The sequence below is a fragment of the Aptenodytes patagonicus genome, chromosome 12 (genome assembly GCF_965638725.1).
Source record: "Aptenodytes patagonicus chromosome 12, bAptPat1.pri.cur, whole genome shotgun sequence".
NCBI classification, from domain to species: Eukaryota; Metazoa; Chordata; class Aves; order Sphenisciformes; family Spheniscidae; genus Aptenodytes; species Aptenodytes patagonicus.
In genome coordinates, this window is record NC_134960.1 from 2,927,051 (window position 1) to 2,950,867 (window position 23,817).

At 41.8% G+C, this 23,817-nt stretch overlaps 1 protein-coding gene across 2 annotated transcripts in view; it reads right to left on the bottom strand.

Annotated features, from left to right (window-relative positions):
• Nucleotides 1–23,817, bottom strand: part of FSTL4 (follistatin like 4) — a 235,190-nt gene that overhangs the window by 36,510 nt on the left and 174,863 nt on the right. For both annotated transcript variants that reach the window (XM_076350221.1, XM_076350220.1), the window contains exon 6: nt 6,011–6,177. In XM_076350221.1, the coding sequence (XP_076206336.1) occupies nt 6,011–6,177 (167 nt within the window). The remainder of the gene's footprint in view (nt 1–6,010; nt 6,178–23,817) is intronic.

Below are 23,817 nucleotides of genomic sequence, written 5' to 3' on the forward strand. Positions count from 1 at the left end.
TCCACTGGCTATTTAGGACCAGGTGAACAACTCTTATTGTCTCCATGAAGGTATTTCTGCATTTGCGATAATCACCTACAAACTTTGGTCTGTGACCCAAAAATGAGCTATTCCACGGAAGGCACAAGTGGATACAAGTTCTGTGATCTTCATTATAGCAAAGTGAGAGATTATATATATATATTCTGAAAATATTTTAAGTATTAATTTTCCACTTAACCTCTATTTTAGAGCCTGCAAAGACCTAAGATACTATAAGCACTGTGCAATTTCTTAAACTTTGATTTGAAGGAGAAAAAACCTGGCTTTAAACATGCAACTCCCTGTAATTTACTCCCATCACTGTATTACTGCAGCATCTAGGATGACACAGGGTTTGATCATTTTAATAGCCCGGTTTCTATTAGCAGGGTATTAAGTGGGGTTATTCACACATGATCTTTTTATTATTTAACAGTGAAACTACATTAAAAGCATCAACAGGAATATATCGCCTTCATGCAGCCTGTTTTAATGAGAAATCTAATCCAAGTGACTTGCACTTTAAAGGTTGGCCATTTGCTTTGCATTTCAAGTATTATATATGGAAAAATGGACATTTAAATGAACATGCATGAAATGTGTACCAAGGCAGGTAGGCACAGACCTTGTTAGAGCCATGAGATATACAGGGAGGTGAATCTTCCCGGGTGCACGGGTAGATGGGGAATATGAGCAATCAACGATTTAGGAGGTGGTCTGTGCCCCACCAGATTCACTTCTGCCACCTCCACATGCTCTTTGCACCGTGGACCTGGGAGAGGTTTGGTGGGCAGAGACGGAGGCAGGCTTGGATTCAGCCAGAGTAAGGCACACAGATTTGTATGGGGAGAAGGAAAACCTGTTTGGAGAAGAGAATCACTCCTTTTCCTCCAAGCACGGACTTGCATCTCTGAGCTCAGCCTACATATCTCAGGTGCCTCCGGGGTCCTGGGTGATGACAGGAACCCCAGCAGCAAAACCCAGACTTTCTTCACATGGCCTTAACAAAGGCAAGAACAGCTGAAGGTGAGAGCAGAGGTCTCTCCAACCGAGTTTCCTTCCCCCGACAGGAGGCAATGGCAGAGGAGACGCATGGGAACTGGGTGAGCCTTAGCAGGACACGCTGCCGCGCTCCCATCAGCTGCTGCTCAGCCATTTCCCAAACTGGGGACATGCTCCTTGTGATGAACAGCTTCTCCCCCCGACCCTGGGCTTGTTTCATCACAGCTTCAACCCATCTGCCTTTCAGCCTGTGTGACATCCCGGATACTATAATACAAAACTGAACATGCATGAAGTTGGTGCAGGGGGGCTTTTGGACAGGAACATTCAAGACTTCTTCGAGAACCTGGCACGTGGACCACTTACTGGACATTTCTCCATGTTCTTTGCGCAAGATGAGCTGATTGATACACACAAGTGACGACAGTAAACAAATGATATGCTGCATTTTGTTAACTCGTGGGAGCATGCTTTTTAAGGGCAATTATTGATTTTTCATCAAAGAAGGAGAAAGACAAGTCATAAAGTAGCTGCAAAGCACTCTCGCTCCCCTGCCTTTAATCCCCTTCTGCATCAGCAGAAATAAAGAAACCTGTATTTCAATGATCTGTAATGAAAAGCTTAGTTTTGAACTAATGATCTAATGCAGATTTGAGTTAGTGTACGGATTAACATGAAACGAATAATGAAAGATACTCATGAATTGATGTTATAGCTATCTGCATTACACTTGGTAATTCACCGAATTCTTATCTACCTGTATTCCGTAACATTTGTTTTCTTATGGTAATATTCTCTTCTCTGTTGTTTGCATATGCTTTCACCATGCTTCTGGAGGATAAACTTTTGTTTATAAATCTTGTTTATAAATGTACATATGTTTCTCTGGAGATAATGTCAAATCATGTGAAACAATATCCTATAAATACTGTATAAATAAATACATTTGACTCCATGAGGAGTTTATTATATTTTCAAATTGAGGAATGCTTTCATAATCACAGATTTGGGAAAACATACTACTTGTCTAGGGGACAAAAGTATATTATTTTGAAAGATGACACATTTTAACCACTTCACTATTTGTAGTCAGAAATCAATTTATAGCTATCACAATCTTACCAGTTTCAGCTACATTATAGTTATTTTCTGCATGAGAAAAGTTGATGTGACTTTTTTAAAGTATAGCTGCAAAAGGACTTCTAATGGATAAATAATATGGATGGGTAATTTATGGATAAATAATATTTTTATGCTAAAAGCAATCTTAAATGTTTGCAAGAAAAATAGTTTAATTACATGTACCATTAAGAGGGCTCTTTTGCAATAGCTATGTGACAGCTCATTAACAGAGTTCTTCACAGACAGGACAAGACAAATTATTAATCTGTTGCTTATGAAAGCTTCTGATTAAGAAAGCAATGAAAAGTTATTAATATTTTGTTGCCAATCAAGACACCACATAAAAATGATTTAAGTAATGCACTTAAACAACGAGGCTTTATAGTAATCTTCAACCTTTCAGTTCTGCGGAAATTTAGGATTATCTAGGTTTTTGTTGACTGTCTTTGTCACTTCTATTATTAAGCTGGAACACAGTCAACCTTCTCATACCACATTTGTCAAGAATCTGGAGAGCATAAAGCCACGAAGGACTTTTCAGCTGTGCCTCTCCTCTGCTGCTCTCACACCTCGTTGGAAGGACTCTGTCTTTTCCAGAATTGGGCTTCTATCTTGATCTGATTTCCTGAATTAGCATTTAGAAGAGAAAGAATTGAATTGAAATATAATACGAGGATTTTTCCAAGTGTGCCAATATCCTGTAGGTTTGTATGTGATAACCTGTGTGCCAGGAGCAGGGGGGATTTTCTTGAAGTTAAAAAGGTACAATTAATCTCCTGTTGCACTTCCAATTAGCCAAATTGCTAACCTGATTGTGAAAAGCAGAAACGCAACTGAGTTTCTGCTTGAGGCGTACTGAAAGAAAACTGAAGTAATTTAATTAACTGACTTCAAGTATATTAAGAAGCACGCTGCCTTTACTTTCCTGCTGTCAATGCCTTTAAATAGATTATTGTTTAATGTGAGTTTCTGTACCCACGAGAGGCTGAAGCTTTGAACCGTCTGCTGCTCCCCACCCCGACCCATACTATTGAGCATGCATGGCTGCACGTATTTTCACATTGCAAACCTCAAAGCGAAGGTCGATGCTTCTTCCATACTACACACAAGTATCAACCCCAAATGCAAGCGTGTTCACGCTGCAGATGAACGTGGCTCATGCCCCACGAGTACAGGGCTTTTTAAACTTGTGATTACTCTAAATAAAAAGACTAGATTTACCAGCTGAAGGACCATCTCTCCATCCCTGCTATGAACAAGTGCTTCAGACATGCAGGTGCCCGTCCTTGGTAGCCAGAGAGGGGACACACCTGAGCTCAAGAGTCCTACAGACTGCCCACAGTGGAAGAGGGAAAATAAAAGATGGTAATCCCCAAATTGTGTCACCTCAAGTAACCAGACCAGAATACAGATGGCAGTGATATATACAGAACATCAAAAAGTTTACAGTTTAATTAAAGATGAAAAAGGTGTGGAGGTGTTTATTAGACAAAAAAAAGTTGACGCGCACTAGTAGCAGGTGTTACACGACAAAGTGATAGAGGTCATAAACTGACACGTGAAACGTGAAAATTGAGGCATAAACCCTGTTTTTCCTCCTTGTAAGAATCTCAGAGCGCTCCTCTGATACAGTTTCTCGGTGATATACTAGTTCAAACAGATCAAAAAGTGATTATTTTTTTTCTGCTGTATTGCATGGTACTTTCCTAGAGGGTGTTGAATCATTCAGGAACCAGTTTATGTGCAACGACACAAGTCTTCCTCCTAACATTTAATAACCAATGACAAAGAGAACTACTTATAAGTAAACCAGAAATCCACTTGGGCCAGTGCTAATTTAGGGAGGAACTGGCATTTCAGCCTGAAAATTTACTCTTCAAAATGGTATTTAAAATAGTAGGAGTTGTAAATGAAGCCTCAGAGCCATGTGCTATCTATCCTTCAAGGATGTGTTTGTACTCCAATTCCTGGACTGTCATTTTGTGTCCACTTTACACATAAACTTCTAATCTTTTCATATTAATGTGATCATAACCAAAATTTCATAAAGGTAAGATAAATAACTGGAATTTTCATTTTTTTTGGCCAAAAAATTCTAAGACCACTCTTGAGCCTCCAGAATGTGTGGAAGTAAGTTTTCAGAACAGCTGAACCTCGCTTCTAACCCCAGCTCAGCCCTGAACCCAGCAACAAAACCGAGCCTAAAAACACGTCGTCTCAGATCTCTCTAGTGAATATAACTGCCAAAAGAAAAGGCTCTTTCTAGACTCTGATTACACAAAGCTGTTGAATTTGCTCACTACAGATTAAACTAAGCACGTTGGCAGTGTGTGTGATCTTTATGAAGCTTAATCTGTGTCAAGGAACAGGTCTGTTTTGAAGAATATTTGCACAAGGCGGTACAGGCAATGCTCACCACGCCACACTCCGACTACAGCAGGGAACGCCTGACTTTGCGCACCGCAGCTTGGCAGGTTTCCATGTATTTTTAGTGCCAGTGACCCGAAGGTCATTATTCTAACCCTGGCGCTGACGGATGTCTATAAGAAATCTGGTCGGGTACACTGGCTTCGGGCTGGCTGTGCAATCCTGCGCGTCCTCGTTACGGTTCCTGTATAGTCCTGTGCCAATCCTGCAGCGGGATGTTTGCTGGTTTCATGTTGCATTTCAATGTCATGCTCCAAATGGTGACAAGAAATGCATTTTAAAAGGGTAATACTTGCTTTGATGAAAAGAAAAGAATGTTTAGGTGGTTATAATTACTGAGTTTGTGCACACAGTAATCACTTATACATAGTGTACCTGATTTTCCTGCTAAGGTAGAGTCAACAAATAATGTACCGAGTTGCAGTGTTTATTTCTGTCCCATGTGCTGTAATTTTCATGTATTAATGCAGAAGAGTAAAACAAAGATTTTTCACATTTCAACAATCCTGGATACACAACAATTTAGGGAGCTACAGTATTGACTGTAACAACTCTGAACTGAGTGGTTATCAAATTAACAAGACCCGAACAAAAATATAAATCAACTCTTGCTGTAGTGTAATTAAAATAAAACCTGATTTACTGTGTACTTTAATGCAAAGAGAAATGAAATACAGACCGTATTTTTTGTACACTACTTTCCACTCTCTCCGTAATTAAATGTTATTAAATAAATGAGTAAGTTTATACTATTATTCAGGTATTGTCTTTACTACAAACTATGACTCACACATCAGACCAGCACTGCAAATTAAAAGAGATTCAGCTTCCTTCCCGCGAGAGTATTGCCACACCCTGCTGAATAATCCCATATTTTAAACTGCCCATCAGAAATAGTAGCCAAGGAATGAGAGACGAGAATTGGCTGAAAGGCAAGTGAAACAGGAGGAACAGAGATAAAAACGTATTATTTGATTTAGATAGAGGAGAGATTTCATTGCCAACCATAAATGTATTGTTTCGTGCTCTCGATGAACCTGTTTCTTTGTACTAGGAAAGAGATCCCTGAGGAGTTAATGGTCTGTAGACCTGCTTTCCCCTGGCTTTCCAGGGCTGCTGTCCATGGACCACAGGTAGCACCAAACTGAATGAGCAACAAGGGATGAAGTACCAGTGCTATTTAAGTGCCGGGTTATTACAGTACTGAGTTTTAACTTCATAATAACATATGCCAAGTGCGCCTGCTCTCAGCTGCATATATGTTGTTTCGCTTTTATTCCTGAGACATATTCACACAAAAACAAAATATCATGTCAGCTTCCAGTTTTCCATAATAATAATAACAAGGTAAAACTTGTTCCCTTAAAACTATCATCTGTTAAATGAAGTCATATTCAATGCCCCAAAAAGAAAATGACAAGAGTAATTCAGGACTTACATTGATGTCCTCCAAGTCGAGGAAGTTGAGGATGATGCCATTGCGCTTCCAGATGATGGGAGGCCGCAGCGCCCCGCGGATGCTGCACGTCAGAACGGTGCTCAGGCCAACTGTGATGGTGGTGACGCTGATCTTCTGGTCCTCTGGCAGGCTCAGCCGAACCACCTCTGCAAAAGGCAACAAAACAGGAATAACACCAAATACTACAAAGGGAAGCTGTTCCCCTTCTCCCCGCTCTGCCTTCCTTCTTCCTCATTCCAAGAATAACTTTGAAAGACTCTGGCAAGGAGATGGGTATCTATGTTGTAAAAAAAACCCTAAACAGTAAAGCCAAGTAAGACACATAGAAATTGAATCTGCAACAATCAAACTCCCTACATCATTTTCCTGAGATGTCTAGCGTTAGTTGTGGCATTAGGGCACTAAGATGGGTCCTCTGGCAAACCTGGCTGCAGTATTTAATCTACAAAACAGTCAGCAACAGGAGGACAAGCAAAGGCTCTCCTGCTTGAGACCGTCTGGGTTTGTTTCTCTAGAGGACTCCTGCCAAGGTCCTTTGAAAAGGCACAAGAATGAGTCATGTTCTTTCCTTGAAGAAGCAGAATTAAAGTAAGACTGTTGTCACTGAAATATAAATAAACCCATTTTTAATGTGCCCAAATATTGGGAAGTCACCAAGCATGAAAACTCCTTTACCAAATGCAGCCAGCTATGGCATCTGAGATACAGATGTTCTAATCAAGGAGTGAGAAGCTTTCTCATATTTTATTTAAATTTAAAAATTCGGTTATATTGACTTATATGTACCACACAAAAGAAACACCTGAGGCAGCAGGCCTTACTGAAAACCACACCAACATCTCTCTGAAACCACAGCAATGTCACATCATTTCCTTCTGGCCAATGCTCGCAAGATGTGTCTGCGTATTTTGCCATGTGTGGCCACACAGATAGGCAAGACATTTGATACCAGAATTACCGTGGGTGCAGATTGTCATTATTAAGCATTTCAGCAGCAGTGAGCCAGCAACAGGGCAATCGGGCCACACTGTCAAAGCTGCTGCATTCACAGTTTTATCACACATGATATTTTTTGCTTACTCTCATTCACAGGCTCCGCAATAAGAAAGCCTTGAAACTATATTGCACGTAAATGCTGAAAACCAGTCTTCCAAGGTAATGGCCCATTGAGATGTTCACAGCGCTTTGGCGTTACGTTGCTTCAGCCAACTCAGAAACTTGGACTGGGGAACGAAACACCCTCTCCTGGCCCCAAGGCCCCTCCTTCCTCATGTCCACTGGCATTAACTGCGGTAAAACAGGGATCGAAGAGACCGATGTTGCCTCACCCAAGTGCTTTGGGAAAAACCACTTCAAGCAGTGCTGACACTATAAAATGACATGCGGGGCCAGGTTACTCCCTCCCATCAGCTGATAAAATTACTCTTCACCCTGCTTGCTTGCTTCTCATCTCTGTCGTTAGGACCCGCACGAGATTTGCGCATCACTTACAGTCTATCTGCCTTGGTAAGATCTAAATGCTTTGTGCACTTTCTTCCAGCCCTCTGAAGAAGGGCTGACTTTCAGTGAATCCAAATGCTCATTTTTATCATGTCAGTTCACAGCTTAAGATGTGATTTTGCCTTAAAAGTTAACAGCTTTGGCGGGAAAATCTTGCACTCTTTTATGGGGCTTACACTATGGAATTGCATGGAATAAAAATTAAAAAAACCCAGCATCTACTTTTGCAAGCATCGTTTTCCATCTCTTCACACCCTCTAATGGAAAAATTGCTTTAACGTCTCTTGAGTAGTAAATCTGTTAAATCTGTTCACTAAAAAATTCGGTCCGTTTCAGTAGCCTTGGGAAGCCTGGAAGGACCCACTCCAGTGCACTGGTCTAGCAACTGTTTGTGAACACCTAGTGCAAAACCTGCCTGTGCAGCAGTACCCAAACAGCTCTGCATCCTTTCTCTTCCTGCTTCTTCCACCTAAGCAAGAAGTTAATTGAATGTGCCACAAATTGCATTCACCACTGTAAATCTGAGGGTGACTTAGGGCTGCAGAGATCAATACAGCATTGCATGTCGTGTCTGCCAGCGGTTAGCTGTTCTCCCACTTAATATTCCTAGTGCTATTTTAGAAAGAGCACAAGCTGTTGAAAAGAAACGGTAGCTATATTTTTGATGTATGGTTGATCAAAAATAGGAATGTTTGACCAACTTACTGCTATTACTTGGGTTGCGGTGGCTCCCATAGGCATTAAATGAGAAGAGGGCCTGACACAGTCCGACCATCAAGCAGTTTCTACACCCGAAACCTTAAAATCCAAATGGGGAGATGGAGGAGGATTGGGAAGGGAAGGAGAACGTTACCCACCCAAGGTCACCGAGCAGGTTAGCGGCAGAGCCAGGAATAGATAATACATCATTAAACCACGTCGTCCTCGGTACCTGCTGGAGGAGATCAGAGACGCAGCCGTGCAGGAGCACGGACAGCGGCCCACAGGAGTGGTGATGTCCCATCCCACCACCCCCATCCAGCTGCCTGAAGCACGTAAACAGCACATAGGGGCTAGTAATGTAGTTGTTTCCTGCATAGAAGAGAGCTCCTTTTTATGAATAAAATATTTGGAGTGCACTTGACAGGATAAAGAACTGATAATTACAATAATTTGTAGCATGGAGTAGGGCTAATGAGGACATCTTTTCTTGAGGAGAAATGAAATAGAGGGTCATTCATTTATGAGAGAATTGGTTTTTCATCTTACTGCTGTTTTCCTTAATTCCCTCTGCTGTTTCTCACACTGCCTTGAATTCCCTGGCTGACCCCTCTTCAGCAACATTTTTTGAGTGTTCTGTTGCAGTAGAATTTAAGGCTCTGCCCATCTTCCAAATGACAGCTGAAGAGGCTTTGGTTTTACATTTTAGAAGCACACTAATGAAAAAGACATTAACTTTTAATTAAGAAGACACCTTGCATAGCCGCCATTCTTGGATGAACCATACCAGGCCAAGAGATGACTTTTTACGTTAAAGCATGTAATTAGTACAGACCACTTTAACAATGTACACACACTCCTCCTCTGAGTATTTCTATGGAGTATCTTTGAGGGCATATTATTACCGGTACGTTTGAGGGCATCTTAATAACATTTGAAAGTCTTTCTACTAATACAGGATTATTTTGTGTGACTTTAGTCATTGCTTTATTGTTATCAATAGAAAAGATTTCTTGACATAATCAGGTGTATTGGGGAGGAAACAGAGACTCCCTAAGAGGATGCGAGGGCTGGGCTTTTTCAAAATCTTTTTAAAAACTCAGAATCTTATACTTCGGTTACAGAGCTTAGACACACTTGATGCTAGTTGGATTATGTGTACAAATTATTCAAGTCACCATAACGATTTTGTGTAGAACCTCTAAATTAAGTATTGAACACTGTTCATTTTATTTTTAAAAAAGCTTAGGAGATAAAAGGATTTTTACCATGCATATAAAACTGAAGAGAACAAATGGGTAATATTCAAAGTGCGCTCACTTGCAGAACACAGGCTGGAACAGAATTTGGTCCTAAAATCAAGCCATTTTATGTTCGTTTGGAAATTCTGCAGAATGAGGCATGCAAAAGAGCTTTCTATATTCGATAGACTCAACCAGTATCAGTCCTAGCTGATGGTACTTATCAAGTCATGTCAAACCTGGTACCCTTCTCTGGGATTTCAGCTGAAGCAACTCTTCAGTCTATTCCAGCTGGAAATAAAAAAAGGTTCCTGCCAACTACTCTGCCATCAGAGAGAGGTGCTATCATCAGAGAATGGGATGCTATCATTTTTGGCTCAACTTTTAATAGTTCAAGACAGGGGTAAAGCCTTTGTAATAACCACCTTTGAGAAGGAATGGGTGTAACCGCGTCTCTGTTTATCAGAGGCCCGGGAGTAATCTTCCATCAGGTGCTGCACCAAATGTAGAACAAAATCAAGGTCAGTAAAAGGCAGCCAGGACACCGCAAACCCTCTGGTGATGGCAGCAGCTCAGCTCCTGAAAACTGTGCAGCTCCAGGAATTAGGGCAGTGCCATCTTCAAACCTTTATCGCCCGTTCAGGAGGCTGAGGGGTCACTCCCTGCATGCCAGCGGTTGGCACCGAGAGACTACTGAGGGAAAGGATCGCTCTTGTCCTGCCTCTCACACCTTTTCTCTGCTATTTTATTCAGCCTGAGAGAAGCTGCGAAGCACCGTGGACCTTTGGTGACCCAGGTGTAGCCATTCTGATGTTCTTACGTTAAATTTCTTGCAATACCAGATCCCACGGCAACACATTTGAGAACGTGAAGTATAACTAATTCCTTTTCTTGTTAAAAATGTCAAGATATTGTCGAACATTTTCCTCGGCCCCTCCTCCGCTCCCATTTTATTTCTTAAGGTGCTAAGCTGGAGTTGCACTGCACCTTTGCAAGCTGTGCATACTAATGCGAGCAGGTATTACTTGTTGTGCTGTTTTATCATGGAAATCTTTTTCTCTGCTGTCATTTGCAGCCCGCCAAATGCAATCGTAATTTCACAATGAAGACATGTATAATTGAGGTCATTACAGGGGGGAACCTGGAATGAGCATCTGTGGAGAAAACCTCATTGATTTAGCACTGCGTGGAGATAATTTACATAGTAAATGTCGGTTGCCTGCCTGCCTTTGCTCATGCTACACTACATACAGAAAGAGACTTCACACTTTAAAAAGTGCTTAATATCATTAATTAGATCTTTTCCCTTAAATCTAAAGAAAATATACTTTTTAATACATTTTTGCCACCTTTAATCATTGTTACATTTGTTCGTGGATATCTTGCCTTGCTAAAACAGAATACGGAACAACTGACTCTATTGCTTAGATTCTGCTTAGGGGACAGGGCAATACTTTTTTAATCCTGTAAGTTGCTCTCAGTGGGGAGACAATGAACCAAAATGTAGCCTTGTTCGAATCGACAGGAGGATGACTTTCAAAGGAAGTCTCAAGCACAGATTCTTGCCCCCAAATTAATGCTCCTGAGCAAAGAGACCGTTTGTTTGTGAACTGAAGCATGGGTAACGCAGCCCTAAATACATCAAGTTTCTCCAGAAGTGGTTCAAGTCAGGATTGATTTAATGGAATGAAAACTTTAGCCTCCACTCAATTCCCCAAGTCCTGCTGCTGTGTTTATGCCCTGCATTAGTAAAATCTGTTTATTGCCTTGTGGCCCAATATTGCAACACGAAGGTCAATGGTGATTTTAACATTTGTTTCAATAGATAAGAGAGGCTTCTCTAGCAGCATACATTCTCAGGTGAGGAGCTAACTGAATCAAGAAAATCAAACCAATTAAGGCATCAGAGGAAAAAAACAGGGTATACCTTTTATAATTATTTTTTCCCCCCAGTAATTTTGATGAGATTTATTTGGCTTTGCATAGAGAGGGGAGAGCAATTTTAGACCCTCTTAAATCTGAGCCGACTGCAGCTAATGGATTTTAAAATGACTGTGTTATATGTGAGATGTATTTATAAACACGCAATTGAACATGAGATTTGGCCAGCCAAAGAGCGACTCCGGTGATACTGTTTGGGAGACCCTGGGATGAGATGTGGTCATCTAATTAGTCACTGCAGAGAGAGATTAAAAGAAATGAAGGGCAGTTCACAGTGGGTCTGAATCTGTAAAGCACTGTATAATATGCTTATAAATTACTCATATTAGCATGTGATTTAGCTTCTACCCTACTCTATAGGCCAAATAAATGAATTAACTAATAAAAACCTTAGTACACAAATCACCCTGGGTTTGCATGCCTTTGCAAACCTGTCACACTGACTTTTTTTAGGACTCTCTCCAGAAGAAATGTTGCCGTGCTATCACATTTTGCTGGTTATTAAGATTCAAGAAGCCAGTCTTACCTAGAAGTATTTTCTGTCTTCTCACCTGTCCAGAGTCAGGTGAAAGGACTATCCATCACCCAGCTCCAAAAGAAAACTCCATTTTCTGAACGCCAACTTAGAATTACAGGAGAGCCACTCATGCTACTAAAAATGTTTATGTTATTAATTAACAACATTAGAGCTCTAATGAACATGATTAAAGTTGTTCACAATTAATTAACCCAGAGAATTCCTAAAGCTCCTGCATCAGTTCAGAGCAGGTGATCGGGATGAGTCTTCTGGCTTTATAACCTGTGAAAAACAGCATCAAGAGCTGGCTGTGCCTCTGGCCACCTTTGCTGTCACCCGCCACCGCCCAGCTGGCCTCCGTGGGACATTTTAGAAGTTTGGCTTCCCTCAAAGAAGAGGTACCACAATGCAGCACTCCTCTAAGGCTTGTAAGCTTAATTAATGTGAATAATAAAAAGATTTCTAAAGCCAAGCAGAAATGTTCATATCTCAGCTTTATTTTGTAACTGCAATAATTCAAGTTCTGAATGTAATTTATAAATCCTCAGGACCTTGGATGTGCTACTTCAGGAAGGATTTTATTGTAAATTCTCTACTAAATTAGTAATGCTGTTTTCTAAGTCATAAAAAGGCATAATCATATTTCTAGCAGTATGAAAGAATTTAGCACCTCAAGCCCTCTCCTGTCATTACTCTTGAAGTCATAGTGGCCACTATGACTCCCTGAGGTAGGTCCCAAACTTGCACCGAAAGCTAAAACCTGTCTTGTTGTGGAATTCGGAATAAATGTGTGCAAATCACCAGTGATATTCAGCTCTGGCATGGTGCTAGAGGACAAGACCCTGTCTCTCATCCCTGTCAAGTTGAACAACTCTTCTAGTCTATGTGACCGTGACTTTTAGATTAAATGTAAGAGAAAAGCAGCTATTAAAGCAATTAAATATTACAATGCCTTTTACTTTTCTTCAGCAACTGAGACATTTTGTGTGTCCATAATACACTGTCACTGACATCACAGAATGTTGGAAGGACCTTCAAAAATCATCCCGTCCAACCCCCTACCATGGGCAGGCACGTCTTTCACTAGATCAGGTTGCTCAAAGAAGTCGGTTATTTAGATAATGAGAATATACAGAATAAAACAAAGCTTAACTTGAAGGGGGGGGGGGGGGGGAATCTCATGTTGGCCTGGTCCAGCTGCTAATTAAGAGGGATTAGGACTTCATCTGCAGACCAAGCTGCCGTTGCTCCTGTGCAGCACCTGCATATTCCCCTGAACCCTCTGGAAGGGTGAAGGAATGCCCCCAGGGGAGGATGAGCGTCGTTTCCAGCAGTTGCATTTGAGAGCAACCGAGGACGTTTCTTGCCTGGCTCTGCAAGGATGGATTCAGATCTCCTGAACTTCAGAGATCTGGAGGACGGTACCACCTCCAAGCCAGTCTCTCGATCCCTACACGGGTCCTGGGTCACCACGCCTGGCTTGGCCGTGTCGCGGGATGGGGTGATTTGCTCCCAAGGAAGGCCAATTTCTCACACTGACTATAGAGAAATTTCAGGTGAGTAACTCCAATAGAACCACCTGCACTGGCAACGTCTACATCTGGAGAGGCGAACCCTGTTCAAACAGCTGCTTAGATTTTTGTCTAAATTATACACAAGTTCCTTCAAAAAATCATACACATTCAAAAACCAGAAGCCCAGCCTTCCCACATGAATTTGTATCAAGCACGTTCACATAGCTAATAAATTTGCTAAAAATCATTGCTATTGACTTTTAACCAAACACAGCTTTTTTATGTACTGTATTCTAAAGATCAATTTTTTTTCTTTTTTTTTTTAAGAAAACAAGCAACACACTTTCCATCATAAAATCCCATCGCTGCCCTCCCGTTACTAATCAGAGGGAGAACATTTAGTTTGTGCAGGAAGGGATAATTCATTCATTCTCGAAAGTACATGAATAAATATAAGTTGTTCAGTGCTTAATTATATAATCTCCTGAGGGTGATAAGTGATGGATTCATTATGTAAATAGGCATAAGTAGTCTATTTTAGAGAATAGTTTACATAAATGCATTTGTTTTTATTTTAAATTCCTATTTCCCACAGATTGAGAGCAATGTTGATATGATTAATTTTTGATAAAATATTCCCATGTTGTGTCAACAGTGTCCTGCCTAAATTGTAACAGACACGCATCTTCCCAGTCAATTTATTAATCTGAAAGGTAAAATTGCTAATGGTCTAATAGGCTCTCCTAATTACTTCTGGTAGTCACACCAGTTAAACACTTGACTCAAAAGATTTGTCTCTTTTTCTTAAGATGAGTCAAAAACATACTATAATGTACTAGATATATATACTATATATATACACTATAGTACACATACTCTCTGAATAACTATGGGAGAGCAGTATTAAAAACTCTCACTGAACCCACAGAAAAAAAGAATATTATGGGGTTTTTGGGACAGATGTGAGGTATTACAGCTGCTCTCTGTGTTTTGCACTCTCTCCTCTATCCTATTGGAATTGAAAGAAATAATTAGTTGTTTCACTGCCACAAAAACAACAGTTGTCTCTTGTAAAAGGTTTATTTCAGCACTTCTAGGAGTTTAAAAGTTTTTCTCAGTCCTTCAGAAATTCCTTAGCTTTGAAATGGAGAACTCTTTAGCATGGGCAGGTTCTTTCAAAGCAATGACACTTTTAAGAACAGCCACTATCTATATTTAAACTACGGTATTGCAGAATTTCAGAGAACGAAAAAACATATGAAACCACTAAACTTTTTTTTGTAACTTCTGTAAGTTACAGCAGCTGAACTGATTTATACCTGATTTAAGGCAGAAAAGGATAGCTTCTGGTGGAGGATGTGGCATGTCAAGTTTCTACCTAGAGTGAATTTTTATGGCTGCTTTATAAACCCCTAGGGTTTATCATGGAAATACTGTCAGTCCATTAAGTCCAGCATGACTTGTGGGAACCGCTATAACGTGTACGTAAATTACTTCGAAAATAGAGATAAGTCAGGCCACAGGGTATTTGGGGTTCAAGAAGCATTCACATATAGTTTAAAGCCACTTAGACATCAAAAATGGCTGCACTGAACTGCTCCAATCTCTCACTCTCTGTTCATTTTACTCGGAGTTCTCGGCCGGCATTATGCAATGAATGCGATACACTGAAAAATGCATGAACCAGGAAACAAGGAGCCTGGAAAAAAGCCCCACGCTGCTTCTAAACCCCACATTAAGGGTTTATTAAAAAAATCCCAAGCATTTAAAATCAAGTGTATTTATTTCTTTCATATTCCCACATTTACTGCGTTCATAAACAACCAAAGCAGTGACAGCATACCTTTCTAGTTGTAAATAAGCATTAGTAATATTCTTCATGGAGCTTTCATTGCTCCTTCTATGGATGACTGCAAATTTAGCCATGGTGATTATGTGGATTTTGCATCTTTTCTGACTTGTAGCTATGCTCAGGATACTTAATAAATGCAAGGACTCTGCTTTCCTGTGCTTACGCTGTCCCAAGCCGGAACCTCAGCTATTTCATCCCCCTCCTTCGCCTTCCACTCCAGCCATTGCCCAATTGGGTTCTGCCTCATTAAAGTCAGGGCTCAGTCTCTCTCCACGGCTCTTCGTGATTTTCCTTACAAACAGCTTCCCGGGCCCCAGGCCAGAAGTATAAAATCAAAGCACATTTCATTTGTAAACTATAGTTACATAAGCAGGGAAAAAACAACGCAATAAACAGCGGGGGGCTATAGGGCATACCCAGATATTTACGCCATGCAGCCCTGGCTGGATGTGGGACTTGCATAATACCGTTCAGAAATGCTGCCTCCCGGGCTGCAGAGCAGGATTATGGACGTAAAGACTCCAGCTATGCCGGGGCTCAGCTGAACGTGCATCTTGAGGATGCATTTCTCCTCGTCCCGACGGCGCTGCCGGTCCTGCCTTGGAGGGTGAGGCTTCAGACTGATTTAATGCATGCTGCGGTGATATATAGCTCTGGAGCTGGCACAAACGGTGCAAATTCGGCTGGGGGGACCGTGCAAGGTTACAGCAAGGTTGCTCTGCAGCAACGTTTGTCCAGATAACATCTTGTATTTTAAAAATACATTAGTTGATAAAAACTTCTGCATCAGCACTGTCATCCATGTCCTTCCCATATTCAAAACTACCTAACTAAAGTTTAGGAGAAAGTCAGAAACGTGCAAACAGCAGTGATTTGCAAAGAAACAGGTAATTAAATAACATTTTCTTCTGGAAAGGAGGGTGAAGGGAAACCAAAGAGCAAAGAAGAGTACCTAAAGAAAATCCCCTGGTTCATGCTATCAGCACATCTATTGTTGTGGGCAGGTTTTCTCCTGGTTATACCTTTTCAAGCCAAATCCCCTGCAGTTAAGAGTCTTTTAACAACCGCACAGAAAGGGGCCGGTAATTCATCAGCGCTTCTGCGCGACTGCCTGGCAGGCAGCTGGGACTTTTTAACAAGATTTTGAATCAGCATTTCAAAGCCAGCGTGGCTTGGCGTTTCCCTGGGTTTAGTCTCCATGTGGAATCGCAGGATGGACAACAAAAGGTTTGGAAGGGACCAGCAGGGAAGGGGTAAGTACAGGTTTCATGTGGCCACCGAGGTGGCTTCTCCCGTGGAGTGTAAACCTCTGCAGAGAGCTCCAGAGGCGAGGATGAGCGGTGGTGATGGCAAGAGGAGCAGATTTATGTCCTCGCCCAGAAAGACAGTGACCCCTGCTCTGCCTCGCTTTTCCCCCATGGGAAAGACCTTTCTGGACCATTCTAGGAATAACATGTTTGAAAAGATTTCTCAGCAACCATGGTAATAGGGGCCACACAAATACCCACAAGCGTATCGTGTCTGTGGATTTCTCATTAAAAAACCCTTAGAGGTTCACAGATAAAATCCACATATAAAAGTGAAATTTAATTACACAAAAATACTTTGAAGCAGAGGTTTGCAGCTACTGCTGTGAGAAACTTAAATTCCAGTAATACAAGAATGATAAATGCTGCATCCTTGAAAGTAACAGGAAAAACAAATCATCCAGACTATCACATTAAAAGGCATATTGAAAAGCAAGATATGCTGGCAAAATCAAATGTGGCCAGTCATACTTTGTGTACCAACCAACATTAGCTTCTTGAAACTTTTAAATCTGCAGAGCAAAATGATTTATAGAAGCTGTTCTTTATCATTCAGGCTTATAAGTCTTATGTCACATAAACCCCCCTGGCATTAGAAGAACATTCAGGTTGCAAAGGGAAGCAACCACAGGAAAGGAGAGCGGAGGCAGCCTGCATCACTTGGGTCGCACGCGTGCTCTTCTTAATTCCGTCAGCGTACGCTATTTTTGCACAGAATAGACAGGGCTTATTTAGAGAGCAGCCATTCAATATTTTGTTTTTCTTATCTTATATTCTCAACCTTATTTTCAACTATTCAAATGTAGCTCTGAAGGCAGAAATGATTCATTTCTCCCTGGATTTTTCTGTAACACCCTTCACGGTTAAATCCGCTTCAGAAACGCTCGTGAGGACCTTTGACATGTTTGCTTTAAGTGAGTTGTGCGGCCTCAGAGAGGGATTATTCATCACAAAGTGCTTTTTAGCCCCTCTGCCTCATTTCTGCTCAGCTCCAGCCTGCTCCCAGCTCCGACCTGGCCGAGACCTCCCGTCCCTGCCGAGCTTCAGTCGCCCCATGGAGGGTTGGTCCCAGCCTCCGCTCCCCGTTGTCACAGGCTTCTGTGACACAGCTCTTCCCATCGCCTCCAGATTTGACATCTGCCATCTTCACACCTCCTGGGTCCGGCAAAGGCTGATGAGGACAAAACGTGGCATGGTCCTGCTCCTGGCTCTGCAGGGACGGCCTCCACCGCTTCTCACCCCAGGAATTTCTCTGCCAAAACCTGAGAAGTATTTCCCCAAGTCTGTGCAAACTGCACCTAAGTTTGCATCTTAAAGCTCGGCCCGACTTGGGCTGCTTCTACCCCTACAGCCCTCAGCCCACCTCTGCTCTTCTGCTACGCCAACCTGCTGCAACACGTTCTTAGTCATCCATTCCAACCAACAGTATTTAAAATAATGAGCACATTTCTACTCCTTCTTCCTATGAAAATGTTTTTTTTTTCCTATTTTTTAATTGTTCCCTTCTCAATTTCCACCAACTGTATCTCATTATCTCTTTGTATGTGATATTAAATGGCTCTGTGCTACCCACCACCACCTCCCTATACAGGTGATTACAGACCACAACACAGAGATTTCTCTTGTACTAACAGAATACAATCCTAGATATCACCATTTTGGTAATAGCTGTTAAATATTGACTTTTTAGGCTGATTGCAGTAGGTACATGCCTTGTTTACGTTTAATGATCACAAATTAAAATCAGCTCAATAAACTGAACATTTGAGGAATGCACATTGCACTACAGAAAATGAATTATTGCTGGTTAAGTCTATAACTTAAATACAAACACACTCTTTAAACATGTATTTAATTTACAACAGCCCAGAAATCGAGTGGGCCAAATGAAAGCTTGTTTAATGCTAACTTATTTGCCAGCATAGCCACCATATGCCAAGTGCCACAAATAACAATATTCATCACATCAAGAGTCTGGGGATAGTTTCTTTTTAAGATCTTTAGCACGGTGCTCATCATCACAAATATTATCAACCAGATGCTCTGTTTTTCCAAGAAACAATTCACTCTTAATGTGAAGAAAAAACCAGAAATTCTCTCAGGCTACAAGTCCATCACACATCACACCACCACAATCAAGAAGTAGTTAAAGTGGTGTCTGTCCTCATAGCTGGTTCCTCCCTGAACAAGAGCCTTCCTCGCCTGCTCCAGCCAGACCTTCCTCCCCCTCTATTTTACGCAGCTATACAACGACACAGAAACAACGTCCAAAATATATTCATTCACTCACCAAAGGTCAGATACAAATTAGTACATCATAAAAAGCCACTCTTTTGCGCAAAACATCGGCACTGATGGCTCAATTGCTTTTGCAAATATCATACCGAAATAATATCTCTGATAGGGAAACTGCAGAAAACAGTATTAAAGTGTAGCTACTGCTCACGATAGTAATGTCAAAGTTAAAAATTTCCAACACAAAATCTGCAGCCAATACAAGTATTAATAAGATCAGTGGTTGGTTTGTACACGCCAGTACACATTATCCATTGTGTAAATCATGGCTTTGATAACGAAATGATTTTCACAAACGTAACATGACATTCGTTCACTAAGATATAACACATACCTGCAGGGCATTCAGTGAAAAGCCTTCTGCAGTACTTTAATTGATGTACAGTCCTTTGCGGCTTAGATCTGTTCAAAGCAATCTCAAATCCTACATTTTTAATTGGCTCAACTATATTATTATTAATTTGGGTAAACAATTAATGGTAATTTATGGAGCTATTATTTAGTTAGTCCCAACACCGTTGCAGCACCAGACATGATGACTGACAAGGTTAGTTTGGATTTGATATATGGCTAGTGAGACACAGCACACTAACAGGGCCCAACCACGACCACGATTCACAGGGCAAAGCTTTGTTCAAACATATACTAAAAAAATGGTTCATACCCTAGAGAGCTGCAATATGGAAATATGCAATAGTGCCAGAAGACGGCATGGGAAACCAAGGCACGGTTAGATAAAACGACTTGCGTCAAGCAGAGCAAACCTTGTCTCCCTGCTCATGAGCCATACTGCCAAAACCTGAAAAAATATCATAAATTATTGTGGGAAGAATTGTTTATATCTTATGCCTGAATTCTGCTTTCAGATGTTTTCACTATGGTGACCAACTCAGCTACAAGTATTTGGGATTTCTCTGTCTCTGGCAAGACCCCAGGTGCCTGAGTGAGTGTTTCTGGCAGTGGTTAAGCCTAGGTGGAAGGGATTTAATAAGCATTAGCTAAATTATGCTATTTGAACCAGGTGACATGAATACTCTTTCATTTCTCTTACAGTTACTCTTCATCTTTTGCCAAACCTCTAATTTCTCTCTCTTTTCTACTATTTTCTCCCTTCCCTTTACTAAGGCTACATTGAGCAAGACAGCAAAAGATCAGTGTGTGGAAATGAGAAGATTGCCTCTGATCCTACAGAAAGGACATCCCACAAATGAAAATGCCTCCAACTAGTGCCAAAAGCCGAGAGACACCACTCTTTCAGTCCAGGTCAGATCAAGGAGGACTGTAATCTTCCACCCCCGTTTCATTAAAAGCAGAGGACTGCAGTGCTCAGCGCTGCCATGAGCAAGGCAAACCTCACCTCCAACCACGGGCATTGTGAACTTTTCAGGAAAATTCCTTCAGACCCTCTGCAAAGCGGTGGTCGGTTGGCTCCTTGCACTGGCTCACAGCACAGCAAGGGCTGTGGGCAATGCTCGATAAACCTCGACAAATAGGTTGAGCAGAAGTATAGGGTCAGGTCCTGTAGCTATTCAAGCGCTCTCTGAAATGATCCCTGCTCTCCTGTGCTTTGGCTGTCCCCCTGCAGCAAGCTGCTGACTGCACCTGAAAACAAAGAACATCAGCGGTGTCTCAAGGTGTGCACCAAGGACTGACTTGCATAGGCACTTCTGTTCTTTGCCCCAAGTTAAAACTATTCCTGTAATTTTCAATCCCCCCTCTGAAGCCATGGCCACCTCGTTATACTTCGTGCACTGCAAATCATTAACTCAGGACAAATCAAGAGCAATGCTTATACAGGAAACGTCAAGGATGAAGTACTGAAGTCAGGGACATACTGTGAAAAAAGGCTCTTAATGATTCAGAGTAATATATTTCAGATGTTTGAGCAAACAAAGCATTCATAAACCACTGCAGAACTGCTCCTTTCAGACTGAATGGAGCCTTTATTCCCAAGTTACAGACAATAGTGGTTGAAGGAAGGAGAAAAGCCAAGGACACTAAACCAGGTAAATCAGTGCTCCCCAATATTTTCAAGCAGGGAGGCACAGAAATATTTCACAAGGATCTTCTGTAATACTGCCTACTGCAGTGTGGAAACCTGCTTAAACTATTTTCCCCTAGCTTCTTCACTTAGCAATACCTGAGGGCATTAACTGCTCATCAAAATTTATGCTATGTGTTTAACGGAAAAGCATGCTTATCTCCTGTAGGGTTACACAGGTTGGAAGGTAAAAGTCAGGAGATCCCTCCTCCCTAGTCTTCCATTAATATATGACACAAGGAGTCTGCACACCAGCCGTGTAAGTCCTTGAAGACCACCCCGAGGAGAAGTCTGGCTGTCACGCCTGCCAGAGCACTGCTAGTGTGCTACGGGAAAAACCTGCATGGGATGGTCTCTTGCGAACACAGTCTTGGGAAGACTTTAGGTCTGAAGTGGCCTCACTCCAGGACTATGTGGACCATGTATCACTGAAGCTTACAGTTTGCTGCAACCTGCAGTGGGAGACGCAAACCTGCACTTGCTTGAGGCATGAAATGCAGCACATGTCCAAGAACTCAAAAGGGTATTTCATGACAGAAGAGGATGCGAGTCGTTTATGTTTGATGACTAATATAGAGTGGGAGAAGCTGGCATTTGACCACGGTGTCAAGGTTAACAACAACCCCTCTATTTCAAAAAATGTTATGGGTGAATCTTAAATGACTACAGATGGTCAGGTGTTGATTTTGCATGTCCTTTGAAAGACAGTACTGTCAGCAAAACAGTGCCTTCTAACCAAATTTTGAAGTTCAATACTCTGTCAGCAGGAAGAGTGTTGCCTCTTTAACTGACTCATCAAAATACTGTTCTTTTAGTTTCCTCTAGCGACTTTCCATTGGAGTACTGCTCTGTTGCTGGTTCTCCAGGATAAGAATATCTGCACAATTCATAGTTATTTTTTTTCCCTCTCTCCAGCAATATTCCTTTATGGAAAGAATGTAAAAATCCTTGCTTTACAGATGGTGAGCTGAAGCAGAGACAGACGTTACTTAGCTGCAGTTACACAGCGTATCTGAACCAGAACCAGACACGTGCCTTATTTCCCAAGGTTACTCTTCCAGCCTCTCCGAGATTACTTTATAATCCCATTATGGGTGGCATAGCTACGTACATACAGCTGCCTTCTTGGAGCGCTTGTCTTAAAATGTGAGCAAGGTTTGAGTTTTCAGTGGTTGTCATGCCTTGGTATGTCAGAAGCCAAGGGTTTGCAGAAGGACAGAGTGGGGACAGTTACCATCGAACCTGAAAAAAACAGTCTGAGAGGAGACTCGGGGCTGGATTAAAATAAACGACCACTGAACTAACAGCCTAACACCACAAGAAATGTCATCAAAAGACTTTCTGCACCTTCATGCTGTTACACTGCACTGTAAGTCATCTGAATCGGTATTGCTGGAGTCTTTTGATCCTTGCTCAGTCTTTGCATGTGCTCCAGCTACCTCTCACAAAAGCAAAATAGGGTGTGCTACCCCGTGGCAATGGTGCCTAGGGGACCAGGACAACAAGTCATCTCCTTGGCTGTGCTGGCACTTTCTTTGCCTCTTTTCTACTTCAGCTAGAAGCTTTTCTTCATCCCCCATTTCTGATGGAGAAGATGGCCCCGTGTCCTAGGCATGGCGCCCCCCATGCAGATCAGGGCTGGGGTCCCAGCAGCACTGCTGTGGGGTGCTCCTCTCTTCCTGGGCTCCCTCCCAGCCTCATCACCCCGACATCACTGTCACATTTATCATCGGGCAATGCATGCCAACAGAAAATACAATAGACAAACTCATTTATTTCCACTTGTTATTGATGACCTTTCATGACTTTCATAACTCCACCTCGCTCCACCACTCATGAGTTATGAGGTCATCCGTAACTCAGGGAAACAAATGAAGTTTCCCATCAGCCTACTGTATATCCCCATTTATTACCTTTTTATTACCAACCTTTAAAGTTTTATCCCCAAGTATCTTGTTTTACAGTGGCATAACATTCAGATTCAGGCATGTATATGAATCAGGCCAAAACAGTTCAGTTCAGTTGGGTTTCACTGGAGGAAGAGCTATGCGGACCCACAGATAGTGCCATTTTTTCCAAGCCATCAGACCATCTCTGAGCCTCTACAACCAAATTGTGCCAGTGCTCAGGGTCTAGTGTTTATACTAAATGAGGTGTTTACAATGTTTTCTTCCGATTAATTCATGCTAAGATCATTTGTGGAGCAAGTTTTACCACAGAAATGAAAAAGGCACATCATACAAATCATTGGTTCAAAGGTTTAGACAAGATAAGTTTGAGGGCTAGCTGTTAGAGGATGCGATGGCTGTACAGTGTTGCATACAACAGGTTGAATAATGATCCTTTAAAAAGCTCCAGCTGCAGCATTTCTGAGCAAGTGCAGTGCTTCTTAACAGAATCACTTTTGTCTTTGACCTGTCAGTAAAATGCGAGAAGAATTAAATCAGATGGTACAGTAATCCTCAAGGTAATACTTAAATACTTTTGCTGTATTTATTGCAGGAGCTCCTGTGCTCCAGATGCTTTAATGACCACTTTTGCAGGACACGGCAGCCTGTGCGTATGCCTTCGTGGCTGCACTGCTTCCCACGGAGGTGCTGCAGTTCCCTCGGGGTCCTCGGCTTCACAAACCATGAAATGAGCCATAGCCAGTGCTGGCCTGGGGAGAGCCCTCCTTGGGGGGAGAAGGGAGGGAGAAGGGAATGCATTTGCCAGCTAAGGGCAAACTCCTTTGAAAATTTGGGGCTACATGCTCCATGCTGGAGTTGGGGCAAGCGTGGTCCCTTCTCCATGCAACAGAAAACCACAAAGGTCAAGAGGCTTCCCTAAGTCTAGAAGCAGAGTAAACCATGAGGAAGGCTACAGCCGTCTTCCAGAAG